The 23,776-nt window shown below is 42.1% G+C and overlaps 1 protein-coding gene across 1 annotated transcript in view; it reads left to right on the plus strand.

Annotated features, from left to right (window-relative positions):
* The first annotated feature begins 569 nt into the window (after window positions 1–569).
* SLC35B4 (solute carrier family 35 member B4) overlaps window positions 570–23,776 on the plus strand; it is a 37,481-nt gene continuing 14,274 nt past the window's right edge. Inside the window, exons 1-6 of the mRNA XM_089676874.1 lie at window positions 570–736; window positions 5,953–6,066; window positions 6,156–6,258; window positions 8,095–8,144; window positions 21,676–21,757; window positions 23,202–23,262. Coding sequence (XP_089533000.1) covers window positions 660–736; window positions 5,953–6,066; window positions 6,156–6,258; window positions 8,095–8,144; window positions 21,676–21,757; window positions 23,202–23,262 — 487 coding nt within the window. The 5' untranslated portion in view covers window positions 570–659. The remainder of the gene's footprint in view (window positions 737–5,952; window positions 6,067–6,155; window positions 6,259–8,094; window positions 8,145–21,675; window positions 21,758–23,201; window positions 23,263–23,776) is intronic.

Here is a 23,776-nt window from a genome sequence, read left to right on the forward strand (position 1 = left end):
AATTCCAGTCCGCTATTATGTTTGATGTGAAAAAGTATTGCAGTTGCAACATTGTATCTATTTGTATCCGAATAAAAACATCTGTATCTGAAATGGATACAATGTTGCAACTGCTATACTTTTTCACGTCAAACATAATAGCGGAGCTCTCTGCAGGGACAGAAGTAATTAAATGCCGGCCGTAGTCAGGACGAAAATCGGCCAATTTTTTTTTACCGTTGGTAGTAACGTCAGACTATTGAACGACTGATTTTTCGTTGTTGTTTTTTTTTTTTTTTTTTTTAAAACGGCCGGTTTTCGACCCATCTATGGCCTGCATAAGACTCAGCTCCTCCATGTACACATTACACAGCCGATGCCGACCCTCACACACAGAGCACACACCATCCCGTCACTCTTAGCTCCGCCTAATCAGCTGCAGCCAATGACAGGCTCTGCCTCCGTCCTTCTCCTTCTTCGAACGCCGGCTTGCGGTGTATATCGGGAGTTGTAGTTTTCCCCTCTGCAACTGCACTCTGCACGCCGTGCCCGTTCTCCGCTTAGACTACACCTCCCAGAATGCAGTGCGCTCAGAGCGGACGTGTCGGCTTCTCCGGCTTGTAGTAGAGGACGGAGGAGTGTGTAGGACTGGTTGCCGTGGAGCGGGGTCGTCTGTCACCATGCACCCGGCTGTAGCTGTGGCTCTAGTGTTCGGCGGCTGCTGCAGCAATGTGGTGTTTTTAGAGCTGTTAGCCAGGTGAGAGCTTGTCATTAGGAGAAGAGCGGACTGCTGGGTGTTCATTCATTCCTCCTCCGTGCTGATGCCTGTAGAGTCCACATTGGGAACCTGAGTCCGTGTCTACCAGGACAGTGTGTGGGGACATATAAAGTGTATGGTAGCATTGTGGTAAGGAGGTGTGTGCGGTGTATTCCTCCACCGGGCAGTATACCTGGGGGGTGAAAGCTAAGCTCCAAGTATAATGTCCCTGTAACTACCTCAATACCCAGGGGCGGACTGACCATTTGGAAACTCGGCACTGCCCGAGGGCCCGGGGTCAGTAGGGGGCCCCATGAGATGCCCCTGGTACCTTTTTCATAGGTTTTTTTTTTAGTTTGGGCAAGGACACAGGGGCCCCATGATCTCCTCTTGCCCGGGGGCCCCATGAGTTGTCAGTCCGCCCCTGCTCAATACCAAGCACTGGCCTCTTCTTGCCTGGGCCGTACTTTGACAATTGCACGGTCATGCAACACTGGACACATTACTTTTTATCTTTTTTTTTAGATGGTTTTCTATTGGTGGTATTTAGTTACTACTGGGGTTTTACTAATTTTTGCTAAACAAAGACCAAAAAATTTTGAAAGTTTTTCTTAGTTCCAGTCATACCATTTTGTGTTTAAAGCAGAGCTCCAGTTGAAATAAAAAACAAAAAAGCAGCTGCAAAAACTGTAGCTGCTGACTTTAAAAAAACAAACAAAAAACAGACCTTCCCCTGTCTCTCGATCCGGCGGTGTCCTCGCCAGCCGTCCTTGGCGTCGGCATCTTCAGCATGGGCACCCGGCTGTGACAGCTTGCAGGTTCACAGCCGGGCGCCCACTGCACATGTGCGAGTAGCTCTGTGCTTTATGAATGGTCCCTTAGTCTTCTGGGACCTGTCATGTGTCCCAGAAGAGGATAACATCCGCTTTGAATCACCTAGGCCAGTGTTTCTCAGCCTTTTTTCAATCGAGGCACCCTTTAAATTATGGACATTCCTGAGGCACCCTTTAAAATTATGGACAGTCTTGAGGCACCCCATTCTAAAATGTGAAAAACTATTCTAACAGTTTGATATAATGCAGCAACATTCACACATGTAGGACACCCAACATTAGAGGCGATTTATTCTTCCAAACCAAATACACTTTTGCACACTGGTACTGACTAGTATTCCAATGTTTCTCTTCTCCTTCAGTTTTTCTCCATCACTGAGCTAATATGACCCCAGCACTGATGGAGAGGGGCAGGGCAGGGTCAAACAAGGATGCTGTGCAGGCAGCTGACATCCTCCTTATCAACTGATGATGTCATTGGTTGTCAGGACGCCAGCGGCTAGAAGGTCGTAATGGTGCTCAATGAAAACCTATGGCTTTGTGTAACTAAAAGGCAGGATTGTTCCACCCGCTGGCTTGTATACAGGTTTTGGGCAATTTTTAGACATTTTGCCAAGGCAGCCCTGAAGAAACCTCAAGGCTCACTGGTTGAGAATGGCTGGCCTAGACGATCGCAGTAGGAGCGGGTTCCTGTCAAATTTGGCTACCCCCTCTCCCCCCCCCCACTCCCTAAAGGTTCCAATCCTTAACGGGCTGAGGGGACTAAGCCTTAAAGCGGAACTTTCCCTTTTGGGTGGAGCTCCGCTTTAAGTAATTTTTTTTCTTTACTGATGTGCACTGATAAGGCTGCACTAATGGACACTAATAAGCAGCACTGATCATCAAGGCACTGATCAGTGTATATGTGTGCTGACAGGATTGCCGGTTATCTGCTTTCCTTTCCTCACACAGTGACAGCGTGTGGGGAAAGGAAATGCCAATAACTGGCATTTGTTTACATGGGAGCAGCTGTGATTGGAGACAGCTGATCACATAGTAAAGGGCTGATTTGATTGGCCCTTTACGTTAGGCTGTGGTTAGCAGCGTCCAAAGGACACAGTGATCACACAGCATGCCTGATGCTTGCCCTGGGAGGATGTCTATTGACAGTCGGGAGCTGGTTAAATAGTTTGTTCAGGTCAAGCTTGCCCAGATGAAATATTTTTTGCTCTAAGAGGTGCACTTGCAAGAGGGTGCTGTATTACCTGTATGCAGGCTCAGCTATATACAGAGCTGTCTTCCAGCAGTGGCATGTAAACCTTCCAGGAAACAAATCAGGTTCGGGCTGATCACCACTCAATCAATCACAGGAAGCTTTGTATTCTGTCAGCTTTCTTGATCCTAGATTGTAAGCTCAAAAGAGCAGGGCCCTCAATCCCCTCATGTTTTGCATTGTATTGGTATTGTTCTGTCACATGTTCTGTCCCCCTTTGTAATGTACAGCGCTGAGCGAACTATTGGCGCTTTATAAATACTGTATAATAATACTGTATAATAATTGGCTGAGGCCAATGGCGATCTCCACCTCAGGCAGTGGATGCCTTTTGTTTATTCCTAGAATACAAAGCTACCCTTGAATGGCTGAGCAGCAATCATCCTGACTCAATTTTGTTTCGGCAGTGAGGCGGGTAGTTTCCATTCCTCTGCTAGAACATAGGACTGTATGTAGCTCAGACCACATACAGGTAGTATGACACGCCCAGCAAATGCACCTGTTTGTAAATAATTAATTTTTTTTATTTAAGCCTCATGCACACTGGGCTTAAAAAACCCCAAAAAAAACAGCTTTTGCAAGCGCTTTATTTTTTTTTCCAGCCTGTAAAAGCACCTGTTATACTGGTTTGTGTCCCCCCAGCCGTACACTACAGCAGCCATAGTTTTTATACACTGCACTGATGATGGCCAAATATCCTGAAGCAATAGCATGCAGTTTTGTAATAAATGACTCTTAATATTAGTATTACTGTTATATTTGCACTATGAACAGTCATTCTGGATATGCAACTGACCAGAGGAGCAAAAGGCAATAATGTTCATGGCTCCACCTACTGTCCTGAAATAAGAATGATCCTCTTAAAGGCTACGTTTAGGTATAAATTTATTTATTTTTAATCAGCACAAGGGACAGTTATTATATTTAGTTTATTAAAGCGTTTATTGTATATAATGGCAATACTACATACAAGGTAATTATATTTAATCTGAGTTACAGTGCCAGCTGTCCTAGTTGAAGTCCTTTGCCCCTTTCACTTATACCATGCAGCTGTCATTTTCTGGCTTTACAGGCGTTAATAGAGATAAGGAACCTGTCACAGGAATTCATCAAAAGTGCTGACTATACCAGCCCTCTCCACACACTCCTGCATTCACAGAAGCTGTACTGTAGCTTCCATGATTGAAAAGCGATCTATGAATGGAGGAGATGGACATTGCATTCATGTACCTGTCCTCCAATCATAGATCACTTTTCATTTGAGGAAGCTGTAGTACATCTATGAATGGAAGAAGGGTTTGGAAATGGCAGGCATAGTCGGCACTCTTTGGGTCACCACATACTTTACAATCCCTTTTCGATCTACCAACAACTATATAATGCAAGAGCCTTTCTGATTGGAAGCAGATTGATTAGATAGTTTTAGGTAAAATCTTCTGTTACCTAGTTCTGGTAGATTTGAGGTTGATTGTATGGTCAGATTGTAACAGGTATCGTGAGCCTTTTGAGTGGCTGTGACAAGTCCCTTGGCTTTATTAACCCCCAAAGATTTAATCTGTGGGTGTATGGGAGGAGCAGAGGACTTTGGACTTCAACCAAGACAACTGGCACCAGCACAGGGGACACTTTAAATTAAATGTAAGTAACATCCCTTGTTTTATGTAAATTTAGGCTTTAATTCTGGGATAGGTGATGGAATAAGAGATGTGAATACCTTCTGTTATAAGAAGCCTTTGCTGTACTACACACTGTGTATCCATATTGCCTGAGGACTGTTTATATACAGTGAGCCAGGTAATGATATTTTGAAATATTGCTAGTATTTACTTTTCCTATTGAATAAGTGTGCTATGGTTGTGGCTGTCAGCCAGGTTGTATTTGTTTTTTCTGACAGCTGTCAGCCAGGTTGTATTTTTTTTTCTGACAAATGTCCTATTCCCACAAGATAGGACTGCCCACACTTTTCACCTTGGCATTAAGGATACATCACTAAAATTCCTATATAATCTGAAACACATTCATTTCAGTTGAATATTTTTTCCTTAACAGTCATTTTCAGTATTTTTAAAGTAGAATTCCAGGTTTCAATCAACTTTAGTTTGTTTTGGCCAAGCTGGCCCAAACAAACTACTTCCATTAGTAAATGATGCAGCCTCTGAGTGTTGTTATATACAGTATGTAGACGCATTCACTACATACAGTAAGCAGCTCAGTGATCCGCCAGCAGTACGGGCTCCTTCCTGTCTGCTCTTGGAATTAGTGAGTTGGACTGAGTGCTTCTCTGCTATTCAGGAGAAACCTTTTATTTTTATCAATGAATACAAGGCTTCCTCTTATTGGCCGAGGTGGAAGGTGGACATATGACATCACAATTTTTCTAAATTTGACAAAGTTGGTATAAAATAGCATGCATGAAAGCATCCATAGACAGATCTGATGACATTCTCCTACTAGTATAATCATTTTCATACATTAATGCAAAACTTTAGTGAACTTAACCTCTTGGCGCTGGCGGTACGCAAATATACAGCCTCTCAGTGGGTGGGCCTCAACGCTGAGAGGCCACATATTTGCATACCAGATGTAAACACGTGCTGAGAGTGTGTGCTCTGCATGCAGTCATGTGACCGCTGTGATAGCCAATCATGGCAGTCACAATCATAAATCCGGCCACGTGGCGCCAAGGGGTTACTGAATGAGAAACATTGATTTTTCTCCTGTATTATTTGTGTCTATGTATTCTTTGTTCCTACTGTCCTAGACGTTTGAATGCTTTCTTACAAAGCAACAATTGTTAAGTATGTCTACATTGTTTCACCAGCTTATATTGCTGAAATATTTGAATGTGTGCAGTGTTCTCTTTTTTTATACTTGTTCTGGACTATTTTAGGGACCGTTCACACTACTGTGGAGTTTTATGACGTGCATTATGCTGTGCAATGGCTCGCTAATGCACAAAAACAGTATATGGAACACCTACCTACATCTACACACCCACAATGCACATCAGCACGTTCCTGAGCTGCAACAGCTGTGTCTGTGGGCAGGATGCAGTGGGGTTCTGTTTGGAGTGTGCACATAAATCAGGGCAATAGTGGAAATGATTTCATGGATTATTTATTTATTTTCAGAAAGTATCCAGGATGTGGCAATATAGTGACGTTTGCACAGTTTTTGCTTATAGCAATAGAAGGCTTTATCTTTGAGTCAGACTTTGGAAGAAAGCGTCCTGCCATAGCATTAAGGTATAGTGGACTTGTGGGTCTTGAACAGCACATTTTTTATTTAGGCAATATTGAATCGTACCTAACTTATTTTTCTTTTCTTGTTAAAGGTATTATGTTATCATGGTGGCTATGTTTTTTACAGTCAGCGTGGTGAATAATTATGCACTCAACCTCAATATTTCTATGCCACTGCACATGATATTTAGATCGGTGAGTAGAACACCTGCACCTTACAGTTTGCTCTAGGTGAAAATTAAAGGATATGCACAAGCATTAAATTGGTTGTAATGCCTGAAAGTTGTTTTACCTTCATACATTCTATGCAGTAAGGTTAAAAAACCTCCAGTATGCAACTCCCCCTGCAGCCCCCCCAATACTTACCTGAACCCAATCACGTTTAAAAAAAAAAAAAAGCGGCTGTGTGGGGCTCTGCCCACATGGACACGTCATTCATTCACAGAGTTTTGTGGATGAGAGAACTACAACTACCATCAGCCATAGTGGTGAGTGCTCTAGGTAGTTCATTGAGTCTTCCTGTCTAATAAAAAAAAAAAAAAATATGCACATATATTTACCTTCGTGAGGTGAATATATCCCTTATATCCCACCACACTGTAAGACTACAGCACGGCAGGATGGATTTGATTTAAATCACTAGTGAAAAGCCTCAATTTAAATCATAATTTTTAAAGAGCAACTGTCATCTTTAATGGGATGGCTGGTGATTCGACAGTGACCCAACAAGGTGAGGGACATGGCGGCAGCAGGTGAGCGGGTGCTCGCTAACAAGCGCTGCCATGATGGATCTAAAATGACAGGTGTTCTTTAAATGTAAGGAATCCTACGCATTTTGCTGGTAGTTAGAATCTTTAATATTTTCCAACCAAATGAAGGTTTCCTTTTTTGAATAATACGCTGTCAGGTTAGTAAAACAGTGATATCCAAACCGATTTTAGGTTAATAGGTTAATCACACATAGCTGGAGAACTACTCAAATTCTTTTGTTTTGTGTTTTTTCTCATGGTTACTGTGAAATTGTGTCAATGCATCAATGCAGTGCATGTTATCTCAGCTTGCAGAGCTTAGATTCATTGAATGAGTTTACCAAAAATGTAAATATTGTAGAGTATACAGCCTCCTGCTACATAACTATGTTTTATGTTGAATAAAATAAATTATTAATGTATCTTAAATAGAAAACTATCTTTAGATAGATTTGTACTCCAGAAGCATCTTATTAAAATAAATTTGATAAAAATAAAGAAAATCCGTTTTAAATTAAAAAAAAAAATCAGATTTAATTATTTATTATTTTTATAAATCATGGATTCTTATCCACCCTGCAGCGTGGGGAGGAAAGGAATCAGAGGAGAGGATTTCAACTAACGCAGGAGACCGTGGCACAAGGGACGCATCATACTGTCTGTAAGAAATGTTCCATGTGCTGAGTTTTGTTTTGTTTTTTGTTTTTTACTAAACTTAGGCTATAAGCAAAATACAGATTTTCAAAAATATTAAATACAGACGTGTAAACCATTACATAAACTCTGTGGTTGTCATAAATTAGTAACCTGTACAATAGTTAAAAAAAGCGCCTGCAAAGCTCAAGAAAAACTCTTCCCTATGTATGTTTGTGTATGGTTTCACACTAGGGCATTGCAAAAAACAGCACCAAAAACACCTCTTCCAATTAAAATCAATGGAAACCGCCTAAAAACGCAGCCGAGAAGAGTTTTTGGTGCAGTTTTTAAGTCACATGTCCTTAAAAAAAAAACACTGCAAGCACTGTAAAAATGCATATGCGTTTTTGCTGCATTGTTGTGGTGGATCAATGTGACAGCGCCCTTATTCATCCTGGGTATAAACACAGAATTTTGAACTAAGTGTTTATTCTGCCTGTTATTCAACCTTTCTTTTATCCTCTTCCTTTTTTTTTTTTTTTTTGTTTTTTTTTTAAACAAAATTTGACTATTTTATTTATCATATACATCTTCTATTGTATGACTCTGTATACATTGCTCACAATATTTAAACAACATTTTTCAGGGATCATTGATAGCGAACATGGTCCTGGGTATCGTGATTTTGCATAAAAGGTAAGCGGTTGCATCTTCATCAATTCAGTGTCCCTTGCTGTGCATCAGGGCTGACCAATGAAATAGGCATTCATGTTTTCACATCTCAAAAACTCTCCTAAGATGTGGCCGTTTAAAGTGTTACTAAACCAAGGACCCTGCATTCACTATATCTTGTCTCCCACAGTACACAGAACATGGAAATGCAATTATTTTAGTAAATCTAAACTGCTAAATACCTTTTCTCATCAGCAGTTAGAGCAGTCTTGTGACCTCTATCAGTGTCCAGACAAGCACATGTTAAAGCTTGTAGGAGGAGTTTTCATTTTCCTGTATGAGGATGCAGAACCCCTGACCTCTGTCTGGGCAGTGCTGATTTGCCCTGTGCTGATCACATGCACTCTTCCAAGATAAAAAGAAAACCTCTAGCAATACACATTGAACTGAGATTGTGCAGTGTGACTCCACATGATATTTCTTAGTAGGCGATAAGAGGGGGACACTGGAAGAAAGGGGGGATCAGAGAAGTCAGGATCAAACAGCTTTTTTACACAATGCAGAGGATAACCACAATGAGTATAACAATCCTTGCTTTACTGCATATACAGACTGATTTTACTGTTGTGGGTTTAGTAACACTTTGATGTGTGTCTGCCTGGTTCACAAAAGACTCAATACTTTTTCTCATTAGTATCTAATATTTTGAAGCCTAGCCTCCATTAAAAAATCGTGTTTTTTTTTTTTTTTTTTTTTTTTTTTTTTTTGTGCAGTTTGACCCTTTTTCAGCCACCGATGTAAGGCATACAGTGGCACCTAACTTCTTGCTGGCCAGATCAGTATACCTTACGTCAGTTCCATTCTCCCTTGTGCTATAAGACATTTTTACCAATCTGATTGAAGACAGTGAGTGATTGGTACCAGTAACTTCTGTGTTAACTGAAGCAGAGTAAACTGTGTTTACTAAGTCTTCATTTTGTTTATGAACAGGAAGTCTCTGTACATGGCACTTTTTCATTCATTGAGTGCAGCTTTGTGTTTCTGGGGTCTGTAAGATTCCTCCCACAAAACGGCTGGAAAAAAACCAAGTAAAGAAATTTAAAACATTAAATGTAAAAAAGGATTATTATTAAATGTAAGTACTTACATAGACACTGTAATTTGAAAGTGTGGGGGGGGGGGGGGGGGTTTGTTTTTTTTTTCTTGTGGCTGAAGCCACCTGGTGCTGCATGCCTATGGAACCAGCCACAATTTGACAGGCATGCAGGTACGGGTAAGTGGCCCCAAATGAAAACTGTCTGTGTTTAGTGCCACGCCTCTGTACCTGCATGCTTTTCAAATTAGGACTAGCTGCTGTATTCATAAAGCCATTGCATCTCCATAGAGTAACATAGGCCACCTGCAAGCATCTCCGGGTGGCTGAAGCTCCATAAACAACTGCTGATTCATGCTGTATAGGCTGCAGTGCCCGTTTGAATGACCCCTAAGACCTCATTCACACACAAAGTACGTCTGCACTGGAGAATCACAGGCATTTTCATACAGCAGCGAACAGCTTGTACAAATCAATGACAGGCTTACAGACACTGCAGCTATACGAATGTAACCGCACATCCTGTATGCAAACTGGGATGTTCATACATCCCTATATGCATGTAACTCCTTGAATGTGCAATCACATGCATCCAGCCATTGCATCTGTCAGCCTGTCACTGATTTGTACTGTATGCTGCCAATGGCTGTACGCAAATACCTATGATTCCCAAGCTCAATATACTTCTTCATGACACTGTACGGAGTAATGTGCAGCAGGATGGGAGGCCCAGGAGCTAATTATTTCAGCTTCAGGGCTTAGTGCTGGACCCCAGCTGTCTCCGTTCCAGCACAGAAGCTGTCCAGGTCCCAAAGGAAATCTCACAGGAACATATAGCCACTATCTCAGCACTGTTTTATAATGGCTCCTGGGACTCAAGTGGTTAGGGACAGATGCCTACTGATTTGTCAATGTTCTAATTCCAAGCAACTTGTTTGTATCGTGAACAAGTACGATATCTGAGAAGTGCAAGTTGTTCATTGATCTGTGTATAAATTTGTTTAGTGCCTGTGTTCCTCCTGCCATGCTGTGGTTTCTCCTGAAAACCACTACATCCTCAAACAAACCACAGTGCGCAAAGAGAATGCAAGCATTCCACAATTCTGGGTGCTGAAATTTTTCAGGAGACAGCAGTGCTGGAAAACGGAGGAGTTTTAACTTTCTGCTGTGCATTGGTTAGTATTCACAGGCTGCTTTTACTGGAGGAAATTGTTTTAGATCTTTTGGGCTGTACTTAGGAAGAAGGGGTAAACATGTCCTAAAAAATTTTTTAATGTTTATTTTAATGTTTCGGCAATAAAAAAAAGTATCATGGTGCTCATTTGCATTAGATCTAAAGTCTACAGTTTTCTGAATAGTTATTAATGACCTTGTCTTAAAAAGGTTTTTGGAGATAAACCCACACATTTGCACCTATACCTTTCTGCTGCAGATTGATAGAGATGCTGCTATCTCCCAGTGCAACTAGTAAAAGAGAAACCTAGAAAATCTAGAATCCATTGACATTTTCTGTTCCTACTTATGAGTTTTTACTTGTGCTGGCATATTTAATTAAGGCATATGTAAACCTTCTACTAATGTGATAGGTAAAACCTGCTATATTTGTTTAATAGTTTACTTTTATAAAAAAAACTTCAGAAGTCCAGAGTTAAAATGGTTCTAAAGGTTCAAGGTGTTTTACCTGAAAGCATTCTATGCATTCAGGTAAAAAAAAAAAAACCTGGGTGCAGTCAATCACAGCCAGTGAGCCAATGAGGAGGGGGCAGGGCCGAGCGTGATCTGTGTGTGGATGAACACACACAACGCAGCTTGGGAGTGAGCCTGCTAGATGCCCCCATAACAGGAGGCTTGCTACTGGGGGCACTCAGCAGGGGGGAGGAGCTAGGTCTGCCAGCAGGGAACCCAAAACGAGGAGGATCGGGGCTGCTCTGCGCAATACCATTGCACAGAGCAGGTAAGTATCACATGTTAATTAAAAAAAATAAATTCCTTTAGAATCACTTTAATAAAGCATTTCTGGTAAGGCCAACTGTTCTTGCTGGAAATGTTATCAGCCTTAATCACAACAAAAACACTACCACATCTAAGGACTGGTAAGCTGCAGCGTGATACATTTTTGTTCTTGAGTTTAGTTACCCTTTAACAAAATTTTACTTTAATTTTAACCACTTGAGCTCCAGAGGATTTACCCCCCTTAATGACCAGGCCTCTTTTTGCTACTCGGCACTGCACTAATTCAACTGATAATTGCGCGGTCATACAATGCTGCACCCAAACAAAATTTACGTCCTTTTTTTCACACAAATAGAGCTTTCTTTTTGTGGTATTTGATCATCTGTGCGCTTTTTATTTTTCACGCTATAAACATAAAAAGGCCAAAAATTTTGAAGAAAAACAATTTTTTTTACTTTCAGCTATAAAAAATATATAGTAAACTCAATGTTGGTTATAAATTTAGGCCAAAATGTATTCTGCTACATGTTTTTGGTAAAAAAAAATCCCAATGAGTGTATATTGATTGCTTTGTGTGGAAGTTATAGCGTCTACAAACTATGGTATAAATACTGCAATTTACACCATTTTTCTGCTATACAGCGCTGCGCTAGTTGCGCAGTCGCTAGTTGCGACAATTGCGCAGTCATGCAATATGGTACATAAATGAAATTTACATCCTTTTTTTTTCCCCACAAATTGAGCTTTCTTTCGGTGGTATTTGATCGCCTGTGCGGTTTTTATTTTTTGCGCTATAAAAAAAAAGGCTGACAATTTTGAGGGAAAAAAAACAATATTTTGGAGTTTTTGCTATAAAACATGTCCAGTAAAAAAAAATGCAAAAATCAAATTTAGTCATAAATTTCTGCCAAATTCATTCTGCGACATGTCTTTGCTAAAAAAAAACCCCAATACGTGTAAACTAATTGGTTTATGTGAAAGTTATAGCGTTTACAAATGGCGGGAAAGATACTGGGATTTTTAGTTTTTTTTTCATACTAATAATGGCGGCAATCAGCGAATTATGGCGGCGATCAGGGACTTATGGCAGCGACCAGCGATTTATGGCGGGACTGCGGTGGGCATTCTGACATTGGGGGGTACTGACTTGGGGTCACTGACATCCCCAAAAACACTAATACAGTGATCAGTGCAAAAAAAAAAAACTGACACTGTACAATTGGTAATGGGGAGGAAGGGGTTAACTTTATTTTGCAGGGAAGGGTTATAGGAGTGAGGGGGAGTGTTTTACTAGGGGGCAGGGGTGTGTGCTGCACGGGACAAGGCTGATCGAGAAAGAGAAACTCTTCTTTCTCGATCAGCTCATCCTCGAGCTGACAGGGAAGTGACAGACAGCACAGCTACTGCAGCTGTGCTCTCTGTCACTGTTTGCCGCCGATCGCCGGAACATAGCTGCTAACGAGCGGCTGTGACCCGGTGACTCACATCTGCGGCGGTGATCCGCGGGACAAATAGGGCGGCGGCGCGCCTTGCGCGCGCCCCCTATTTGTTTACAAAACACACGTCTTAAAACGTGGTTTTGCCTGTGAGTGCCGCCCTGCCGCCGTATATGTACAGTGGCTGGGCGGCATGCGGTTAACCAGTCCCAGTCCAGGCAAATTAAGACATTTCTCTCATACTCTTGCTAAAAAAAATATATTTTATTTAAGCAGAGACCCTGGAAAATAAAATGTTGGTTGTTGCAATTTTTTTTATGTTGCACTATTTTTGTGCTGCAGTTTATCAACCCAATTAAGGATGAGTCATTTATAGCCTGCCATAGGGTTCTCACCTTCATTAAGGATGACATGACAACTACATTTCAGTCCTTTTCGATCCCTGCTGGTTAGAATGCAGACACCGCTGGGGCCTTGGACCCAGTCACTGCTGCAATATCAGAAGCATTGAGAAGGGAGGAGGACCCAGAAGAGCATCCTAGGTCCCTTGCTTCCTCACACAGGTTCAGGCTCAGAGGAGGACGACGGTGAAGCTTGCTCCTCCCGAGGTTCCAGGTACAAATTGGCCCTTGATGATGTAGACGACCTCCTTAAGGCTATCTATGAAACCTTAGAGACTAGGGTCTTTCCAGTCCATAGTTCCCTGGTTGATGCCATTAAGCTGGAATGGGAAAACCCTGAAAGGAAGCCCTTTTTTTCTGGTAATCTTAAAAGATTTCCTTTTGAGGATGATGGATCCCAACCATGGAACAAGATTCCAAAGTTGGACGCCCCCTTATCTAAAGTCTCTAAAAAGACGGACTTAGCATTTGAAGACATGGGGGCCCTAAAGGATCCTATGGATAAAAGAGAAGTCTTACTCCGGAGGGCCTGGGATTTCACCTCTACTTTAAGCTGGCTTTATCGGCCACCTGTGTCACCAGAAATTTGGAATGTTGGCTTATCCAGTTAGACGCATCTCTCGGCAGGGACTTCCAGGCAGCAAATTCTAAAATCCTTTCCTTTGGTGTAAAAAGCGGTAGGTTTCCTCACGGATGCCTCGGCCGAATCAGTTAAGCTAGCTGCGAGATCTTCTGCTCTGGTGAATTCAGCTAGAAGGACATTATGGTTAAAGACCTGGGCAGGGGATTCCGCATCCAAACTGTGATTTTTGTGCCTTACCATTTACTAGCGATAACCATTTTGGTCCAGTTCTCGAGGACGCTCTGGAGTGTACGGCTGATAAAAAGAGAGCATTTCAAGAGAGTAAGAGATCTTACTCCAGGACGGTTTTTCTTTAAAAGATGCAGGTCCCTCAAATTAAGGATGTTCAGTCCAAGAAACATCGGACAGGGCACAAGAACAAGGGTAAGGGGGGGATCTTATTATCTTATTCAATCCTCCTTAGGACCCCACAAGTCTCAATGACTTGAGCGTCCCAGTGGGAGGAAAACAGGGGACCTTTCTCCCTCAGTGGGCTTCAGTCTCCTCAAACCCATACATTCTGGACTGGATAGGAAAGGGGTACAGTTTGGAGTTTGACTCCAGTCCCCCTGCCAGGTATCTGGTAACCAACCTTCCCAAGGATCGGGAAAAGGCACAGGCTCTGTGTAGCCTAATTGGAGACCTGGTAGATCAGCAGGTCCTTACTCGAGTTCCCTGGAACGAGTAGGGGAGGGGGTGTTATTCCCATGTTTTTGTAGTGAAAAAGCCCTCGGGCAAGTTTTGCCTTATGCTAAACCTGTGCCCTCTCAATAAGTCTTTAAGGTACAAACACTTCAGGATGGAATCAATCTTCTCTGTAAAGAACATTCTTTACCCGGATTGTTTCATGGCTATGCTAGATTTGAAGGATGCGTATCTTCATATTCCCATTCAACATGCGTGTCAGAAATACCTAAGAATAGCGGTAAGGATGGGATCAGAGATCCACCACTGGCAGTGTCCGGCTCTACCTTTCAGTCTGGCCTCAGCGCCAAGAATTTTTACGAAGATGCTCGCGGAGGCAGTTGCCCCATAAGAATGAGGTCTATTACGATTGTTCCCTATCTGGACGATCTCCTCTTTGTGGTCAAGTCTCACCAACGGTTGACTGAAGAAAGTCCTGAGCAACCCGCAGATCCTCTGAGTCTGGGGTGGCTCGTAAACAGGGACAAGTCATGCTTAACTTCCTCCCAGAGAGTTGCCTATGTGGGGTACAGGTTTTCCTCGGTAGAGAGAAAGAGCTTCCTTCCACGAGAACAGTTTATCAGGATAAGTCAGGTGCTGGCAGGTTTGCAGAGCAATTTGTCCAGGACTATAAGGGATATCATTAGGGCAGTGGGTTTCATGACATCATGTTTCCCAGCTGTCCCCTGGGCAAGATTCCACCAGCGGCCACTGCAGGTCTTTCTTCTGAGGGATTGGAACGAGGACAGATCTGCTTTGGATCTGGCAGTCCGGCACCTGTCCAGGGTCAAGAGATCGCTTTGGTGGTAGCGGAAGCAAGACAATCTAGCCAAAGGTCTGGAGTGAAACGCACCTTGTCAGGTTATCATTACAAGCGATGCCAGCAGCTTTGGTTGGGGAGCCCACCTAGGCAACAGAGTGGCCCAGGGGTTGTGTTCTGTGGAGGAAGCTCAGAAAATCTCGAATCGGGGAGAGTTTCTGGTAGTTCAGCAAGCTTTGAATGCCTTTCAGGCAGATCTAATAAATCATGACCTGCAGATCCGTTCAGACAATATGGCTACAGTGGCATACATCAACAAGCAGGGGGGTACATGAAGCCCTCCTCTCCTCTCGATATCTGCCATCTGAAAGGAGAGCAGAATTCCATAGCAGACTTCCTAAGTCGGCATCCAGTCAAACACGACGAATGGTCTCTCAACCAGGAAGTGTTTGTGACCTGCATGGGGCATGCAGGAGGCCGATCTTTTTGCTTCCCAAGAAAACAGGAAAGTCAGTCAGCTGGTTCTCCTCCCTAAATCCACGAGATCAGGCTTTGGGTGTAAAAGCATTCACGAGCACGTGGGATTTCAATCTCTGTTATGCGTTTTCCCCAGTGGGGCTGATCCCAGCAGTCCTGCAGAAGTTTCTTTTAGAAAAGACAAACCTCATTCTGATTTGGCCAAAGAGGCCTTGGTTTTCTCTGCTGTGGCACCTGGCCTTGGTTCCCCCGTTCCCCCTTCCAGAGGGGGAAGGTCTGGTCTCTCAGGACCTGGTGCTACATCCTCAGGTAAGAACCTTGAGGTTGGCAGCATGGCTACTGAAGAACAACTCCTGAAAGCTCAGGGCTTTTCTGACAGAGTAATAAGGACTTTGGTGAACTGCCGCAAGCCAGTTACCAGGGCTATTTATTCTAAGGTCTGGAAAAAATGCAACACCTGGTTGTTAAGTAGGGGTCGGAGCCCTCCGGATATCCCAGCGGTGTTGGATTTCTTCCAGGATGGGGCAGATTAGGGTCTTTCCATTAAAAGTGCAGGCCTTGGCTCTTATTGTTTTCCTTCAGGTCCCCCTCCAGCAAGATCCCTTTTTATAACAGATTTTTTCAAGGCTCTTTGCAAGTCCAGGCCGGCAGCGGTCAGGTCCTGTCCAGTTTGGGATCTGTCTTTGGTTCTAAAAGCTTTAGTCCTTTGTCCCTTTTGAACCTCTGGAGAAATCTACAATAAAGTTTTTAACTCTAAAAACTTTTTTTGGTAGCAATCACATCAGCCAGTAGGGTGAGTGAATTGCAGGCGCTTTCCATTAGGGAGCTCTTTTTGACAGTTTTTGAGGATAGAATTGTGCTCAAAACAGATCCTGGGTTTCATCCAAGGTTTCCTCTTTTCATAGTTGTCAGGATATAATTTAGCCGACCTTCTGTTCTGCTCCTGCAAGCAAAGAGGAGGAAAGATTAAATCTATTGGATGTTAGAAGGAGCTTTTTGGTTTATCTTAGTAGATCCGGACAATTCAGATTCTTTTTGTTCTTTTTGTAGGGGTGCAGAAGGGTTCCAAGGCTTCCAAATCCTCTATAGCTAGATGGATTAGGATGACTATCGCGGAATCGGATAATATATTAGAAAGGTCCGCTCCTGTTTGTTAATGCACACTCAACCAGATCCTTCTTGGCGTCCTGGGCAGAGAAAGCCGGTGCCTCGCCAGAACAGATCTGTAAGGCTGCCACCTGGTCCAGCTTTTCTACCTTTGTGAAGCATTATTGCCTGGATCTGCTTTATAGCGAAGATCAGGCATTTGGGAGCAAAGTCCTCCAGGCAGTAGACCCACCCTAGTGGGTAGGTTCTTGATTGTCTCAAGGGAGCTATCCTGGAAGACGTTTTGAGAAAATCAGAGTTAGACTTACTGGTAAATCCTTTTCTATAAGTCTTCCAGGACAGCCGGGATTTCCCACCCTAAGTTGTACAGTAATGTATGTTTATGCATAAATGGTTATGTCTTTTAGTGTCTTCCTATGGTTCTTGAGTAAAATTGAAGAGGGAGGCCTGGTGGTCTGCCTTTTCAAGTGCTATGCTTATGTGTTTCCTGTCCTGAGGGAGGAACTCTGTCTCAAGGGGGCTGTCCTGGAAGACTTATAGAAAAGGCGTTACCGGTAAGTCTAACTCCTGTTTTTTTTCTAATAATTCAAAACATCCCTTGTGATAGCATGGGCTTTAACAGGTCCTTGTTGCTTCCAGTTTCTGACGTACAGTGGGAGGAACAACATCAGTTCCTCTCACTAGGTACAAGGAAGCCAATGTGGCTGGTCACATCTGTACTGGAATCACCAATGTAACAGGAGAGCTTGGTAAAGGTGGCAGTGGGGGGAGGGGGTGACCCCCTTCTGCCGCAAGTAAACCAAAGAGAATTTCTAGCTGCAATGATTGATACCAAGATAATGATTGTAGCTGCAGTCATGATGCTAGTATAACCACTTCAATATGAGGCTGTTTATAAATGACCTACAGATGGGAAGTGGTTTTAAAGCACTAATAATTATATCTGTGTGACAATGTGTTTGTCTTTTGAGGGTCTACATGGCTCTAGCAGTAGCTAAAATTAAGAAAATGTAAATCAACTATGCCTCTGTGGCTTCTTCTCCAACCAAATCGTAATCTCATAGAAACTATATGATCTACAGCAGTACTTGATGGGAAAAACATGTTCTGTTGATACTGGGATGCTGGAATTCCCATAATTTCTTTTCTTGACCTTCTCAGAGAGTCTTGACTCAAATGATCTATTGTTGGGTCTGCTGGAGGCTTAGTAGCATATTAAAGCTGAACCCTAGGCAGATATAATAGACACAAATTAATACAGCTCTGTAATCATTAATACAACATGAAATGTATTTTGTTAAATGCAAGCAGAGCAGTGAAAGTACCCGAATGTGACCTAGTAACCGCTTCTTGCAATCCCTATTCAGCAGGGCTGAAGTGTGGGGGGAAGGAGGCAAGGAGTCAATCAATTCATGTGCTGACAAGAGGCATGCTGCTAGGAGAAAAAAAAGAGTGACAGAGATGAGCTCATTGCTGTGCTGCTTCTCCTTTCACTGTCTTGTCACAGGCAGATGGCTATTCAGAACAGTCTGGGCTCAGATGAAGTGGGTTAAGTGATGCTAGCTATAAGACTGAGAACATGTTGTATAAAAGCAGTATTGCAGGAGAGAGCTCAAGATTGAAAGTGAACATTGCATTTAATAAACTTCAAAAGAAACCGCGCTGTGAGTGAATAAGTTTAAACCTCACATTGAGGTGTACCTTTTATTACAATCAAGGATTGGCTGCCATTGTGCTATATGCTGGGTGTTCTTTGCACTCCTGTACCTTTAAGAGGGGTGGGCTAACTTCATGTGCACCTGCCCCTAGTCTATGCTTTAAATGCATGTGCCTCTACTATGGGGACTCTCAAATTTGTAGAGTTAGGACCACAGATTATCAGGGTGCCGTGACGAGGCTCTGTGGCTTACGTACAGTTGCAAGAAAAAGTATGTGAACCCCTTGAGATTACGTGGAGTTTTGCATGAATTGGGCATAAAATGTGCTCTGAACGTCATCTAAGTCACAACAATAGAAGAACACAGTCTGCTGAACATAATACTACACAAACATTAGATGTTGCCATGGTTTAATTGCACATAACATGTAAACATTCACAGTGCAGGGAGGAAAAAGTATGTGAGGCCCTAGCTTAATGACTTCTCCCAGAGCTAATTGGAGCCAGGAGTGAGCCAACCTTGACTCCAATCAGTGTGATGATATTGGATGTGTTGCTGACAGCTGTCCTGCCCTTAAAAAACACACACCTGTTTTGGTTTTACTGGTTTCAAGAAGCACTGTCGGATGTGAACCATGCCTCGCAGAAAAGAGCTCTCAGAAGACCTACGATCAAGAATTGTTGACTTGCATGAAGCTGGAAAGGGTTACAAAGTATCTCCAAAAGCCTTGATGTTCATGTGTCCACGATAAGACAGACTGTCTACAAATGGAGAAAGTTTAGCACTGTTGCTACTCTCCCTAGGCGTGGTCGTCCTGTAAAAATGACTGCAAGAGCACAGCGCAGAATGCTGCACGAGGTAAAGAAGAATTCCAGAGTGTCAGCTAAAGACCTACAGAAATCTCTGGCACATGCTAACATTTTTGTTGACACATCTCCAATAAGGAAAACATTAAACAAGAATGGAGTACATGGGAGGACACCACGGAGGAAGCCATTGCTGTCCAAAAAGAATATTGCAGCACGTTTGAAGTTTGCAAAAGAGCACCTGGATGTTCCACAGCACTACTGGCAAAATATACTGTGGACAGATGAAACCAAGATTGAGTTGTTTGGGAAGAACACACAACACTATGTGTGGAGAAAAAAAGGCACAGCACACCAACATCAAAACCTCATCCCCACTGTAAAACATGGCGGAGGGAGCATCATGGTTTGGGGCTGCTTTGCTGCCTCAGGGCCTGGACGGATTGTTGTCATTGATGGGAAAATGAATTCCAGAGTTTATCAAGACATTTTGCAGGAAAACGTTTGACCATCTGTCCGCCAACTGAAGCTCCGCAGTGGATGGGTGATGCAACAGGACAATGACCCAAAGCATACAAGTCATTCAACAAAACAATGGCTGCAACAGCACAGAATACGCCTTCTGGAGTGGCCCAGTCAGAGTCCTGACCTCAACCCGATTGAAATGCTGTGGCATGACCTTAAGAGAGCGATTCACACCAGACATCCCAAGAATATTGCTACACTGAAACAGTTTTGTGAAGAGGAGTGGTCCAAAATTACTCCAGATCGTTGTGCAGGTCTGATCTGCAACTACAGGAAATGTTTGGTTGAGGTTATTGCTGCCAAAAGAGGGTCAACCAGTTATTAAGTCCAAAGGTTCACATACTTTTTCCTCCCTGCACTGTGAATGTTTACATGTTATGTGCAATTAAACCATGGCAACATCTAATGTTTGTGTAGTATTATGTTCAACAGACTGTGTTCTTCTATTGTTGTGACTTAGATGACGTTCAGAGCACATTTTATGCCCAATTCATGCAAAACTCCACGTAATCCCAAGGGGTTCACATACTTTTTCTTGCAACTGTATGTATTTGCAAATGTGTGCTAACGAAACCCCTGTTTTTAACGCATACTGTTACAGGTCAATTTGGTTGTTGGCAAGCTGGCTGGCGAGTTGTTTTTTTGAACCTTTTTTCCTTTATTACTGTCAAAATATAAGGTGGCCTGGGCAACGTAGAGGAACCGTTCACTCCTTAGTTGTAGCAATACAGGGCAGAGAAAAGTACTCCTGTGCACAGATGGTGAGCCACGAGACCACAGCGTCCCGGAACTGACGTCACTGCGATCTCGGAAGAAGCCGGAAAGGAAGATCCTGCCTTGGAATGCAAGCCTGGGGACCGGTAACCTAGACAACGCGTTTCACGCACATGCGCCTTGTCAAGTCTAGGGACAGATGGTTAGCGGCCATTTTTATAGGAGTATAGCCAGGCACAGAGGCTGGCTGGGCACACACAGGGATTTAAAAAAAAAATCTTTTAAACTTTTTTTAAGTTTTTTAATTTAAATTTTTTTTTCATGAGACGTTCCATAGTACATGTTACTGTGGGTTTTGATGTTTCATTGAATTGTTTATGGGATTTTATGCTATATATTTTATACATACTGTATTCTTTCGCATATTTATGTCCTCTTTATAGGTGAAAGGTTTTTATGAGACACTTTTTATATAGGTCTATTGATAGTAGCGCAATATACAAGTATTATTTAATGGGCCCATAGTTACCTGGTAATTTAATTATGTGCCGATACCATTAAAGGGTATATGTGTGCTTAATGAATTTTCCTGACAGCCGATCTTTTATCACTATCTGTGCACAGGAGCACTTTTCTCTGCCCTGCATTGCTACACCTAAGGCGCAAACAGGTCTTATACCTTGCCCAGGCCACCTTATATTTTGATCCTTGATTGTAATAAAGGTACATCTCGATGTGAGGTTTAAACTTATTCACTGTCGCAGCACTGTTTCTTTTGAGGTTTATAGATTTACAGTACAAGTGTTTATTACAGCAGTAGTGATGGGTCTATGTCTTGCACACTTTTCCAACTACAATATGGATGGTTCTTGAATATCTGACACAACATTGCAATTAAAGCAGCATTTTCCTAGTTATCTTTTAAATGAGTATTCATTTTTTTTCTTGTTACTTTTTGGCTGGAGTTCTGCTTTAAGGATTGCAGCAAATCTCATAACTATCTGGAGTTCTTTAAATAAGCAAACGATGAGCCAGCTTTGAAAAAAAAAAAAAAAAGATGGGTAATGTGCTGAAAACATGCTGGATTGACAAACTCCATTAGGCAATTTGTACATATGACAGCATGTTGGTACTTATGTCAGGTCACTGTATTCTAATGGTTTTGAAAGATTGCTGTTCCACCTCCTTTCTAGCTGTACTGATGATATTATTATTATTATTATTATTATTAATAATAATTTTGTTTGGGGGGGGGCTTCAATGCTTTAGAAATGGTATATTATAATAAAATTAAATGTATTTATATTCTTGTTTTTCAGGTATAGCTTTTCCAAATACATGTCAATTGCCCTAGTGTCACTTGGAATTTTTATTTGTACACTGATGTCTGCAAAGCAAGTGGTAAGCTTTGCCTTTCTCTACTATAATGGTGTTTTCAGCTTCTATTGGAAAAACCAAGGTGGGAGATCTGATCTTGAGCAACAGCCATTTGCTATACTGATGCATACTCCAGCAACACACTACATATTTTATTAGCTGACGTGAAATCTATAAAATCCTTGTGTTAATTAGTGTATTGATGCATGGTGAGGTGCAATTATAACATATGTGCATTATAAAGCATGCAGACATGCACTGAAAGGTGTATCAAAGTACTGTATGTGTTCTTGAAATGCAGATGTGTAAATGACAAAGAAAATGTGCCAATGTTGTATTTTTGAGCCTTTCTAGACTACAAGGTTCAGACATTTGTTTTTTAAGTTTAAAACTGAATAGGCCTTTAAACAGATCCTGTACTGAAGAAATATGTACACTTCAATTGGTGACAACCTGCTGAAAATGCTAGTACCTAGCTGTCAGGCTGATCTTCTGGTTTTATTAGCAAGCTATTAGCCAGAAACAAGCATGAAGGAAGTGAAGTCAGAACTCCTGTGCTGTGTTTCGGGCCAGGAACAACAATTGTTGAAGCCTGAAAATCCACATGACAGCCAGGCATCTCACCTGGCCTTAGTGTTGCTGCAAATTAGACATTGTAATCATTCAAACCACATTCTTCTAGGGTCTCGGCAGGTTTACATGCCTGAACAATTATACATGGATTACAGACCATTTAGTTTGTATGTAATGCTGTGTGCAGGCCAGCATTTTTTTTAGAACAGTAATTTAGTTGAGTGCGAACTGTATGATTAAATAAAATAGGATTAAAATTAGGAAATATAATCCTGTGCCCTTTTTTATTTTTTTATTTTTGCTGTATTTGCTTTGTAGTGTCAGCAGCAGTTGGGATTAACTAGGGGTTGTTACTAGAGTCTAGAGAACACAGCTTCAGCTTGCCAACATCCAAGTATCTTGCATCTCTCTGGTACACGATTAATACTTTCTTGGGTATGCTTACACACTTTGGTAGTTGGATGATCCCACTCTCTTTTTGTTGGATTTTTTTCTTTTTGTATCGTTATGGAGAACGCAACAAGAGACGGTGGAGCGTACAAAGGTGAGCAGGAATACCCAATCCCACTAAGTGAACAGGAACAAAGTTGGGAATTAATGGTAGACAGATCTTACTATAGGCTTATAGGCATATCCATATCATTTAAGATGTTAGAATCTCGCACAACCCAATAAGCTCCTATGTCACTTCTATATTGACTGACCCTTTTAATTAGTTATGAGGATTTAAAAAGTATATCTGATGAGAGTGCTGAAGCCAATAATAGTACAGATAAGGGAGATGGATATTTTTCACAACTAGTTTAAAAAGGAATATGTGTAATGTTTTGTGTCCTGCCTAGTACTGTCCCTGTACTTAACCTAAGTCCCATATGCCATTCTATTTGCTTTACAGACATCTCAGCCAACATCCAGCGATGAAGAGGGATTTGTAGCTTTTCTTTGGTGGCTTTTAGGTAAATTTATTTTTCTAGCATAGACCATGAATTTTACACTTTGCCGAAACCTTCAAAATGCTTAAATTTGAATGTGACGATCCATACTACTTGTGTTATAGCCAAATAGTCAGACATATGCTACCTAAAATGGTGAAGATGTGTTATTACATTACTGTAGCAACCTTATACAAGCTGCTACACAAAAACTGCCTGTGCAAACCACTGTGTGGTGGTAACTTCCCACCACACCTACTTTCGAAGGCATGCTAATGCACTCATGTGCATTGCAGTGTGCTGGGACACAAAAAAATACAGCTGGTGTGATTTTAGAACCGCTAGGTGCAGTTAGTTTGAATGGGCTGCCTAATGTACTCCAATTGCTCATTTACAGCTTTGTGTTGCAATAATGCGCACATTGCTACAAAGCAAGTTAATGCACAATGTGTACTTTGCAGTGCCACTTATTTTCAATGGCACCCCAACACCGTAAGGAAACGCACAGGCATCGCAGCGTGCATCAATGCATAACAAC

This window comes from Staurois parvus, unplaced genomic scaffold (assembly GCF_062004578.1).
Source record: "Staurois parvus isolate SC_StPar_1 unplaced genomic scaffold, SC_StPar_1.0 ptg000175l, whole genome shotgun sequence".
Classification (NCBI taxonomy): domain Eukaryota; kingdom Metazoa; phylum Chordata; class Amphibia; order Anura; family Ranidae; genus Staurois; species Staurois parvus.